General features: G+C 34.5%; 1 protein-coding gene across 19 annotated transcripts in view; it reads right to left on the bottom strand.

The window, feature by feature from the left end:
• LOC119085887 (sodium/hydrogen exchanger 3) overlaps positions 1-12757 on the bottom strand; it is a 45764-nt gene that overhangs the window by 9099 nt on the left and 23908 nt on the right. For 8 of the 19 annotated variants that reach the window (XM_037196404.1, XM_037196416.1, XM_037196403.1 and 5 more), the window contains exons 4-19: positions 12564-12626; positions 12337-12500; positions 12244-12280; positions 11860-12174; positions 11399-11537; positions 11057-11206; positions 10886-10953; positions 10663-10746; positions 9177-9511; positions 8924-9108; positions 7804-7939; positions 7565-7579; positions 5223-5279; positions 4908-4991; positions 3599-3755; positions 1985-2095 (exon numbers count right to left, since the gene is read on the bottom strand). In XM_037196404.1, coding sequence (XP_037052299.1) covers positions 1985-2095; positions 3599-3755; positions 4908-4991; positions 5223-5279; positions 7565-7579; positions 7804-7939; positions 8924-9108; positions 9177-9511; positions 10663-10746; positions 10886-10953; positions 11057-11206; positions 11399-11537; positions 11860-12174; positions 12244-12280; positions 12337-12500; positions 12564-12626 — 2100 coding nt within the window. The remainder of the gene's footprint in view (positions 1-1984; positions 2096-3598; positions 3756-4907; positions 4992-5222; positions 5280-7564; positions 7580-7803; positions 7940-8923; positions 9109-9176; positions 9512-10662; positions 10747-10885; positions 10954-11056; positions 11207-11398; positions 11538-11859; positions 12175-12243; positions 12281-12336; positions 12501-12563; positions 12627-12757) is intronic. The other 11 variants (XM_037196411.1, XM_037196418.1, XM_037196407.1 and 8 more) reach the window with 6 other exon arrangements.

Here is a 12757-nt window from a genome sequence, read left to right as displayed (position 1 = left end):
TAATATTCATGCTAAATGGTCAGAGTGATCTGACATGATCTGCATCATATAACAAGTTTCTCGGACGTTTAGTTTTGTTCTAGTTTTTTGTCTTTGTTTACGACACCGATAAATTTACGAATGTATGGAAAGGAACAAATATGTGTGATTGATTAGGAGGAAGAACAAACTACTTATAGAAACAATTCATTTTGTCGGTATACTTGTTAAAGGTCATGCTTCAAGCCATAACCGTTAAATTGAGAAATTCTTTCGGAATATCCAGTGATAAAACATCAACTGTTTTAAAACATATTTCATGACAAATTAACTTTCACAGGGGATACAGACAGAGCTACAAGGTGGATAATTTCTCTAATTTTCCTGTTGTACGATTATCCAAAGTCCCCAATTTGTGTTATATTAAATGTGTAGCAATGTATTTTGTGTCCTGGAGAAATCTTAATTTTACTATCGAACCATGGATTACATGGTCTAATTAACCGTCTGGCCACAATCGACTATTATTTTTCTGTACTTTTTCTATTCAGCAGTTATCGACAACGTCACAAGAACAAGAGACGAACTCTTGGCTAATGGTCTCTTTTATAACAAAATGCAATGTTTCAATAAGGGAGGGACTTATCGATTTTATTCGCGATTTCTTGTCAAATATCAATAGAAATACGAAAAATAAGAAACTCGTACATCGGGCATCCTCAAAATATTGTCTCATTTAAAAGATTTTACAAAAAGAAAATCTATGAAAATAGCACTTCCCACTCAATTTCACACCCAAATCACATCCACCTTGAACTTAGTCAAATATGGTTTAACGAAGAAAATCATCGTAAAAGTCGTTCATCGGAACATGATTATAGTTTTTCAAACGTCAAATCGCCAACACAAAAATGTAGTGTTTGTTGTGAAAATGTCATAATTTCGGTGATTTCGGTGTGATTTAATTCAGATTTTGTGAGGAAATGTGCTTCTTGTGTTGTTTTTAACAGTTCACTTATCGGTTGACTTAAAATATTCGTCGAAGCAACCAAAATTATGAAAAAAAATTTATGACCAATCATGTAAACAAACAACAATATTGTCGTTTGGTGGGACGTGAGTTGCAGAAGAGATGACCCAGTAGAAATAAAATGACGGCGGTAATCTTAAAAATTACGTTTTAGCGGAAACGTTTTGCTTTAAATGTGTATCCGTTTCCGGTAAAATAAATTAGTGCGAAAGCAACTACTTTTCATGAGCTTTATAATAACACCTTTAGTTAGGGGTGGGTCACATCCCTTATTAATGAAATTAAAGATTTTACATCAAACACAAGGATGTGGCTTTCAGCAAAAGTTGTAACCAATGACGTCACGTTCAGAGGCGAAGAGGTTAAATTTAGATTAAGTATCGTTGTATAGTCGATTGTATTTTCTGAGTAAATCATTGAATTTGACAAGCCTTGGCTAGGCGTTTAAAATCATAAAATCGAGACAGTTTCTTCAATAATCACTTGAAGTTAATGAGGGACAATATTGCCACAATTTAAGGCGTGTCAGTAATTTGAACGAATTTTCTGCCGACTGAAGTAATTAGGATGAGTAATACAGTTGCGTTGGTTACGGCGGCTCAAATACTAAAAGTCGTTACGAGTTTACAATAAAATGCGAAATTAAAGGATTTTACACCAAGATAAATTAAATAAGTTTAAATTGTAGGTGGAATAGGGTGTGTACACTCCATGAAAAAACATAAACAAAAAAATGTAATTTAATTTCAAACGAAAAAGCAATTCAGGATTGAGTTGAATGAGTTGAGTGTGAGGCTGAATGTTGCGAAACGGAAAACAATTTCAAATTATATACACCAAGTAAATTAGTAATTATCAGATAGACAGACGGGAAATGAAAGTTTACTCGATTTTAGTGAGATGGTAATTTCCTTGGATGTTCAAACACAAAATAAAATATGTCATCGAAATGGAGAAGAAGAAAATGTTACTCACGAGAATATTTGGCAGTAAATGTAAGACCATCATCCCAGTCGTCGATTTGATTGCCAGCCGCTGCCTTTGCCTCGTCCTCATGTGCTTCGTTCAGTACTTCATTGATGTAATCTGTTCTCGGCGAATGGAAAATTAAGTGGAAAAAGGAAGAAGAAAAAACAAAAATTATTTTAATGGTCTCAATTGTCAGCGATCAATGCATGAAAAATGAAGGTATGTCTGAGGTGAATTGGAGGTTATTTAATATATAAAAATACGTGAACAATGGTATTCTAGTTTAGGTACTAAGAGGTACACACAATACACATTCCAAGGGAATTTTCCAAATTACAATTTTCGAATATGTTCTCGTTATTGAATTTCAGTAACTACAGTGTATGGTGTGTGTGGTGGTAGATCAAAAATTACTAAAATTTCGATAGACAAGATCCATTGGAAGTAAAATTTGAAAGTATTTTATCGATAAGTAGAGAGATATCAGACTAATTAGTTTCCGGAAATATTAAAATGTGATCGGTTCCTCTTTCTACCATTCGATAGTAAGAACTCAGTTTTCTTTCGTATATATCAACCTTTTTTCATATAAACTGCCGACATCGACAAGGCAAAAATGTTCATGATCACCTATAACCTCACATTTCATTAACAGTGATTCATCTGTTATCGTTAGCCACAGTCGAGGCTACAGTAGAAATAACCGACGACCTATGCCAGCGTTCTCTTATAGTGGATAATGTAATGTTTGGAACTAATGAAGTAGGAGATTTTTTGGTCAAATATAAAAAGTATTTTTAACAAAGAAGTATCCGATTTAGTGACACGAGAACATCATCATAAGCAGAAAGTGGACAGAAAACCCCAACACTTCATTAGCTCTGAGGTACATAATTTACTGAGAGAAATACAATTACAGTAAACTTTTGTGTTATTGCTCTTCTCAACCAAGTATGGAGAGCTTTGATCAAAAGAAGCACCATCTTGAGTCTGTCTCGTCGGTGCATAAATTGTGGAATCCATATACAAGGAATGTATATGCTTTCCACCATCCCCGATACAATAACATTGTCTAACAAACATTGTCTATCTACACGCTGTTGTGACTACATTCAACCAAAAATAATGGAAAAGATGATCAGTTGTGGATGAGTTGTATATAATCGGAAGAGTGTTTTGATGTGAAGGTGATGAGTGAAGTGAATGAATGAAACAGTTAAATGACGAGTGAAATATACTCAAAATCGACACTTATTATCCGCCACGAAGTTTCACACTTTCCTTAAACATTTTAAATCGGTCGGTGTTATGTATCTAAACAACGTTTAATGTCAAAAGCAAATGGCCTCAATGATGAAGTGGGAAATGGAATTATTTACAAATTTTATGGTCCATCAGAACATAAAGAGGAATTTTTCTTTCAATTTTTTTTTGTGCTTCTTGGAAGTAGAAGTAAATGGTCGCATGGAATATCTTCACAAAACAGGAAAAATCAAATCAATTTTTCAGTTTTACACTTATTTGAAAACATGCTGGAAATTGTTTCAAAGAAGTAAAAAAAAAATTTCACAAATAAAAAATCGTAAACGAAAAACCATAATAGATGTGGGATTAAATTACCTAGTTCTAATCTACGATACTTGTTAAGACTGTGTGAATGTTTTCGAATAATATTGCGATATGAGTATGGCGTTATCGTACCCTGCGATAGTTGCTTTGCCGATGCCGAACCGTTTTGTTTCATTTCCGGGAACGATACGTGGTTTTTGGATGATTCCTGAAATGGTAAATCAAATTTTTAATTTTAACTTTTTTATGACGAATAACATCGACAAACATGAACATATTGTGAAAACGTATTGAGGGCTGCGGGAAGTTGTAACTATTACTTAACCGTTTGTAAGCGTATCGTATCGTACAAAAATTCAACTGGTTGCTTCTTCTGCTTTGATTATCACATAATGTCAGGGAAATCAGAGCTTTTCAGTGTTTTGAACTTCAATTTGTTTTAACTTCAACTGTCCCAGCTAATTTTTCGCCAGTAATCTTTCTTCTCATTAATACCAGTCGCAGATAAATTTATTTTCCAAACGGAAAAAGTTACCTGGAGACAAATCTGAAATTTTTCTTGTCTGTGAAACCTGAAACCTGTGAATTGAAAACTATGTTTGGCAAAATTTTACTTTAGGGGACAAGTCGCGATCGGTATTTCTTTTGTTCCAATAGATCGAGTATGACCCACTGATGTCATAAATGAAAGAATTAGGCCGCGGAAAGCAACTTTAATTTTGTCATTTTGTATAAGGAAAATTTAGTTCTACAAGTCAAAAAGTTATGTCTCCCCTATTTTGTACAAGGAAAATGGAAAAATGGAAGTTGCTTTCCGCAGCCTAAATCTCTCATTTATGACATCAGCGGCTCATACTCGATCTATTGGAACAAAAGAAATACCGATCGTGACTTGTCCCCTAAAGTAAAATTTAGCCCTATGTTATTTCGTAACGTTGTCAGTGTCAGGGTCTCATTCCCAGTTATTGCTTTTATGTTTACCTTTTATTGTTTCATTCTCTACATCTTTTACCACTTTTCAAAGGCAGTTATAAGAAATTGGGCTTAGATGTGCCATGATAATTTCTTGAGACAATTAATTGGGATTGAGCACAAAACAGAGAGCATCAAAATTGAGGCTTGACTTGTTACTATTGAAATTAATTGCATGTCTCTGCATGACAATCTATACAACAACAATATCATCAAGAGTCACAATCCGTTGAGCTATCTGAGACATATTTCTCCAAAGCAGTAGCTCCTGAGCTACTTATGAGCTATCAATTCTTATAATCTGATTACAATAAAACAAACGTCTGGTACCAATATTTTGGTCTTAACTTTTCCCGCAACTCTCTATAAATATTTTCAATTAGATTACCTTACTACTTCCTCTTTTACTGCGTTTATGGTGCTTCCGGTCATTCATACGACGAATATTCATGTGCATTTTGTAATTTACTTGCTGCAAAGGAAAATCAATAATTCGGTTTAGATTTTTCAATTTATATTCGTCTCCAAACAAAATAGTCTGCAAAGTCAAAAATAAACCAAAACGAGCTTGTGTGTCTCAAGATTTTGCCGATTGGTATGTAAGTCATGTTCGATATAATTTGGATTTTTGTTTAATTTTTCTAAGCTAGATATCCAACAACAAATATCTTTCTTTTAAATTTTACCTGAATTGAACGCTTACCTGAGTAGCTAAATCTCTATCATCTACAGCGTGCCGGCTATAACTAAGGCGTCGGTGCTGAAATAATATTAGAAGAGAAAGTGTTTGTTTAGTGTGAGTTTTATGTAAAAATGTACAGATTTTGTGTTGAACAATGATATTTCGTCAATTTATATGCTAAAGTTCAACAAAAAATAAAGAACAAAGACAACGCACTTTACAACAAAATAGTTTGAAAAGCGTTAGAAAAAGCTCTAAGATATTCATTCCGAAAAGTAAGAAAGAAAGAATGAAGATGAGAAAATCTGATGTGTTCTCCTTGGGTCAAATTCTAATGAAATTCGTTTGCAGAGCATCCAGACGATGGTTTTGTAGTCTGCGAAAATCGAATTATTCTAATTTGAAACAGATGGAAGCGACATCTTCTTGATAGAATTAATCCTTAATGACGTGCACTCGATTGGTAGTTTTGTACGTAAGAAAAAGAAATCGAAACGCTAAACAAGAATTCTATTAATTAATATCACCTTGACCTATCACTATTACGTCGAACCCTTGACTTGTCACTATTACGTCGAACCCTTGACTTGTCACAATTACGTCGGACTGAAAGACAGTGAGCCACCAAGTACAACAAAAGAACATCAACTCGCCACCAGGCAGGTACGAACTAATACTCTAATTTTAGAACAATTACTCTAATTCTGTCATAATTTAAAACCGACAAATACATTCTTGGAGATTTTTAAGAGGTTAAAAGCAGTGCCGAAAGTTTTTTATAAGGAAGCGTTCCCACGTACTTCCTCTATCGAATTTATTCTTGAGTCCACTATTCCATTCTTCATACAAAAATGAAATTTTATATGAAAATGAGAACTTTTCCATTCCTTTTCGCGAAGGACTAGATTTATAGATGACCACTCATTTATCTAGAGGTAGTAGCCCCTTTAGCATTTCCAATAATTAATTTTTTAAACAAGATTAAGGTTACCGGCGCCCGCATGATCAAAAAATAAGAAAGTTGCAGCGGATGCGGAAGCACAACATAGTTTCGGATAAAAAATAAACAAGATAACAAAAATGCTTTGAAGGATCCACAAATAGGGAATGACCATATTTTTGTGTGCTATACTAAGAATGACAACAAAGTTTACAGTTTTTAGTTATTCTAGATAGAAGCGACTGCTGCTCGTTAACATCATTTTCAGCAACATAAGTCTTAAATTAAAGTTCAGTAATAAATGTAAGTTAATTAACACGAACGGAAGACTTGAGCTCCGTGAACAAACATGAGAAACAGTTCAGTCCCGTTAAAATATATGAAAACAACAGTTATTCGTCTTGCTGTTATATAATCTGAAGAAATCTCATTTGCGAATACTCGGACTGAGGTGAATGTTAACAAAATAAAGCCTTGAACTTGGAAATGATTAGCCAAAAGATCAAGATGAGGTGTATTTGACACTGCAAATGACGGAGTATCTGTTATCGACCGCAGCGACAATAATAAACGAAGAGTTCTAGTTAATGTGATTTTTATTGAAAGCCTATGCTACAGTGAACGACATCTCAAATGTCTCACTGTCATTTTTTTCAGAGAATGTCATTGTGAATTTGCAATGACACAATAAAATTCTCAGAAAAATTTGACAGTGAGACATTTGAGATGTCGTTCACTGTAAAACTAACGAAGTAAAAGATTTCGCATCAACCTATAAAACCTTAGAAAAAGCAGTCACAGATTCAGCGAATATGTACACGTCATAAGTGCATTGGATGAATCAGTGGATGAACAAATGAATTAGAAAAAAAATTTCAACACACACTAATATGAGAACTGAGTGAGTTGCGACATATGCGACACTGCATTTGGGTTTGACACTTTTAAATTTGAATTTGAACAAACTTGCGGTATCAATTGTGTCGCGATTGCCTTTTTCAAAATATGGAAACACGAAATAAGCAATAGTGAACGAATACGTGCATGAGTAACACAGAAAATCGATTTTCAAATGTTTCAAATATCGGTGCTAGGAGCTCAAGTGCGTAAAATAAGGTGCGTAACAGTACATCGGACAATGTTATTTTTTACATTTAAGAATTCACTTCAAAATACAGACGAGCAATCAAAGTTTTTTCGTCTGTAGATTCGATGGAAGTATACTAGTTTAAGATTAGTAATTTGTAACAAAGAAACTATCGTAAATCTACTACTGAACTGACACAAAATTTCAGTTATTTTCTTTGTGTTTAAAAAAAAACTGCAAACTGAACGTTTCTAATGAAAATGTTAAACAAAAAATAAAATCTCGGTAAACGAAATCAAACAGAAAACGAATAATATGCAACATCAATTTCCATACCATGGCTACAGATGTCTGGAATTAGTTACCAAAATGTTACAAAAATGTGAATTTTTTTGTATTTTTTTTTATTTTTATTGTGGGGAGGAGGTGTAAGCGATTTTTAATATGAAAAAAAATTGTGGAAAAAATTGATTTTCGTTAATTTTCATATTTTTTTCTTCTCTCTTTCGATTAAATAAACAATAAAATTGAAAAAATTCAAATCATTTTTGGAATCGAAATTGTCGAATTCTTACCCGTCTGTACGGCTTCAATTCTTCGGCTAACAAATGGTGTATTTTAGCATCGGTAAGATCTTTTTTGGATGGATTATAATCGAGCTCTTGCATGTCCAAATTCCTCGAACAGTTTTCCAAGTTGGAGAAGCTCGGGCTGTGTAAATAAGATGCGAAATTACTATTGTCACCTCATCGAAACGCATTGTTTAATATTTATTGAAAAAGAGTAAAATTAAAACAAAAAGCACTGCTTAATGGAGTGGACCGAATGGACTCACTCCACTACAATGTGCAACGCATAACCGAAATTCACTACAATCGGAATCAGAGCTTGTCCTCTAGGAGTTATAGAACGCCTTGTATCCAGAAAGAATACAAACCATTAGATGAATTTTAAGAATTTGTTTACCGATCTGCTATCGATAACGACGAAAAAACAGAGCGATAACCTCTCGGTATTGTTCTCTTCTAATATCATGACTCAAGATAAAACACTTGATGTCGTGGGGTTTTGCATAAAATGCCACACGCTGGCTTTAAACAAAAGAAGTGATAGATTATAATATGGCTCCAGTTTGTGAAAGTTAGTTGAGCTACTACTGGTTCTTCTGTTGTAGTGAATTTCGATTCATCATGCGTTAAATTACGTTAAATTTAGACAATCTTCAACGTGCCACCAACGTGTTTCAACGTTGAAAAAAGTCTGAGTAACTGTTAAAGTCTAGAGCCCTATTTTCGTCTATTAAGCTCGTCTATTCTATTCAAAATAAACAAACTTGCAAGCAATTCTAAAATTTTAAATTAAGAAAAAGGAATACGTGCGAAAACGATTTAGTTGCGCGGAATCGAAATATCGCTCTGGAGGTTGAGCAAGTGATTATGTACGCTTGTTGGAAATTTACAAAATTTATATTGAAACCAAAAGATTGGTTCCAACTTTTAAGCATTAAATAGAACATGTTGCTGACGGACGGCCAAACTATCATTTGCTTTCGATTATCTAAAAGAAAAAGATGGGACCATCGGATGTGGACCTCAAAAAAATGCACTTAACGTTTGCAGCCATAAACATAAAACGCCAAAAACAAAAATTCTGATAGCATCCATGGTTGCGGGCTCTAGTTTAACATTATTTTACCAAGGATGGAAGATTGCTGAATTACTGCACCTTCCACTTAGCGCTCCCGTATAATTGCGGAACAATGCGCTCATCGATTCCGTTCCAGACATTTGACCAATGGTCGACGGATTTCGTCTCATATAGTCCATAGCATCTTTCATCGTCAATTTCGAATAAGTTTCCAAAATTTTCGGCTCGGCACCCTGAAACGATACAGTGCAATACTCCGTTTCAACAATTCACATCCTTCGCTGGGATATTGGAAGTTTACCAATAAATCTCTGATAAGAAACGGACGAATGAATTTGTTATCGAATCTCTTGAACTTGTCTCTGACATTGTAGTTGCCCGTTTTGCCAACTATGTCCTCGATGCCAGCCATCAAATGATCGATAAACCGTTCGTGGATGCGTTCGTTCATCGACGGTTTTTTCTTTTCGGCTCTCTTAACATTTAGGATTTTCACCAACGGTTTGATGGTGATTCCCTGCACAAAGACTGTGAAGTAGATGACGGCTATTGTTGTTGTCACGAACATTGGCTGTAATTTGACGTGATCTTTGTCGATCAAAAGTACTAAAGCGAACGCGACGGCACCTCGAAGACCTAATAACAAACAATTTAAATTATAAATTGACGAGACACTAAATCCACGCTTTGCTGAAAAAAAAAGGTACAAAAATGGCAAGGAACTTAGTACAACGAAGGCTTTATTTTAAATCTCGCGGTTTGACGAAGCAAAAACGTTTTGTTCGCAACTTTTCTACTTCAAAGTCGTATGTTACTACAAAATTTGCGAATACGCTGTAAGCTCAGAAACCACATCACCCCCAAATGATCCTGTATTGAGTAAACCAATAGAGATGACTAACTTAAATAGAATAGTTTGGGAAATCCTCCCCAAATGTCCTAGTAAGCTAGACTGGAGATAGTAAAAAAGGAACTTTTACTGCGTGACCAGAAACAGGAACACTTGAAGATATGGAATCGACGAACAGATATCAAGCATATTTGTTTTCGATAGGATGGATGATATATGTGATGTGTTCTGACAGTAAAATGTATGTTAACACGTGGTACAGTGAGACTTAATGCTTTGTTTCAGCAAGCCACAACTCTAAGTAAAAACGTTCTTCGTTCTCAGAGAAACAGAGCACTGACCCAGTGAAGCCGAAACCAAAAGTGTATTCTTTATGTTGAATCCTTGTAGTCCTACAGTAGCCCTAACAATTCAAGCGGTTATACACTTATTGGTTGTTAACAGCAATGGTTTGTAATTAGAAGTTTCGCATCCTGACTGATTTTAACTGTGGACTGGAAGCAATGCCCATTTTTAAAAAAACGGTGGGTGCGGTTGACTACTTTTGTCATAATTTAAACTTCGATTGGCATCATTTGTTGCTGTAAGCGTGTATCGAAGAAAATCTTAGCAAAAGGTCAAAAAAAATTAAAATCACACGACTATGCCAACGCACCTAGCATAGTAGTAGAATATTGCTTATGTCAAATAGTACGTCATGACCTTGAAACAGTGTTAAAATGGAAAATTAGATGGTAAACTGTCGTAATTTATTACTCCAATTGATAGAATATTCTATTACTAAGCTATATGTGATTTGACTATGCTCAAATCGATATAAATGAGTATAACAAAAAAAACGTCCACTCCAAAATACCAAGTCCTTCATTCGAATACAAACAACCAAATCTATTTATATCCACTAATATAGTAGTAAGCCTCATATGTAATAACTCACCTCCATAAGACATAACAAACTGATCCACATTCGACAGTTTATTTATTCGGAATTTGTTTGCCATTGCCGTTAGAATCAGAACACCTAAAGAAAGGAAAATAATCAAGCATTAGGTATAATAGATAGAGATATACGAAAGAGAGAATAATAGAAGGGAAAAAAATCAATTAAATGGCACAATGGCAAAAAAAAAATGTTTGCTCTAAATAATATGTCCACTAACCAATCGCTCTAAACACCGAACAGAACAATATCGTCAGAATAACGAACCAGGTATTCCAATCATGATGACTGAAAAGAAAGGAACACACACAAAATAACAGAGAGTTAAAAACAATAGATTTATGAATCCAATTGAGGTGCGTTCCCAGTGTTTTATGTGTCATAATGTTACCTGTTTATGGTAGCTACACCCAGGAACATAAAGATAACCGTTTCCGATGAACTTGCAATCATTTTCAGTGCATACTTTATTGTGGTATGTGACTTTTGTGATATATTCGCCTCGACGTAATTTTTCATTGTTATGCCACAAAATGTTATACTACAAATTAAAATAATTTATGATCATCATCACATCTTGGTATTTTTAAATAAAATTTCCATTTGCGTACGAAAATGAATTTATAGCAACAAATTTTTGGCTGTTTTTTTCTGTTTGTTTGTCGGCAAATAAAGTTGTCGACGCTAATAGCCAAATTAGAATGGAAATTTTTCCGTTTATTGGAATACTCACGCTAAAATGCCACTCATATGGAAAATTTCCGCATTCAAATAGGCCAAATAAGCCATCACGAAAATAAATATTGGTTCGATAACACGTACATTATCGGTATACCTAGTTACAAGGCCGGTTAGAAAACCCCAAATTACACCTGAAATTTCACAGAAAGAAAATTGATTTAAAATACAAAGAGAAAATCGTCAGCAATTTACAAAGTTAAATCCTCTAAACCTTTTAGAAACGATAAGTGCACATGGTATAATCATTAAATCTTTTACTTCTTTTGTTAAAAGCATTGCAAAGACGTGTTTGAGATAAAATCTAGTACTTCATCGCATATTTCTTGTATTGTTGTCGATAGCAAAAGATTTTCCTTAAGCGTTTATAGAAGGTCAAACTGAGAGGACTGTCACTTTAACGGTTTAATAAACATCATACCACTTCGACTGAAGAAAACCACGACATGTACATACCTATCAATGTGCCACCAAGCGCTACCACAAAGAATTGCGTCACACCTTTTGCAACGTGTGTTACATTCAAATTTTCGACTCCAATTTCACTGTACTTTTCCGACATATGATACAATACGACCGTAACGGCATCGTTCAGCAACGACTCGCCAAACACTACAATGTACAGAATTTCATTAACATGGATTTCCTCGAAAACAGCTAGCACAGCAACAGGATCAACGGCAGAAATTAGCGATGAAAATAGGAAAATATCCAAAATTGGTGTTTCCACGCCAAAGACACCTAACAAACCGCATCCCCATAAGGAAGCACCTTAAAAATGAAATGCATTTTATAGAAAATAATATCGAATTTGTAATTTAAAAAAAGAATTGACCTTACCAATGCATGCAGTATTAAAAATCGTGCCAACAATGGCCTAAAAAGAAGGCATTTATCGGTTAAAGTTACCAATTCGAAATTGCATTTGTTTACCATCAGCAAAATCGTGCCTAAATTATCAAAAAACATTCGATTCGGCATAAAGTAGCCGGCGTCTAATATAATTGGTGGAAGCATGTAAAAGAAAAATGTATTTGGTGTCAACGGTGAAACATCCAAACGAGTTCCGAACAGCAGAATTACTCCGATCAGCCCACCTGAACAGAATAGTGACCAATGAGAAGGTGAATTTATGTTTATGGAAGTAAACATTAACTTACCGAGAAAGATCAATAGACATGATTCCGGAAAAATTTTATTTAGTTTTGGTGTTTTGTGAAAGCCTGAAAAGATAGTAAAAGGAAGGCCTTTGAAATACATCCTGTTGTGTTTAGTGTCTACAGAGAGCTTTCGCTTCACAAACGGCAAGTACGTGACGATTTTAAATCTTTTACTTCTTTTGTTGAAACATCAC

The sequence above is a fragment of the Bradysia coprophila genome, chromosome IV, assembly GCF_014529535.1.
Source record: "Bradysia coprophila strain Holo2 chromosome IV, BU_Bcop_v1, whole genome shotgun sequence".
Lineage (NCBI taxonomy): Eukaryota > Metazoa > Arthropoda > Insecta > Diptera > Sciaridae > Bradysia > Bradysia coprophila.
This window is presented reverse-complemented; position numbering and strand designations above follow the sequence as displayed.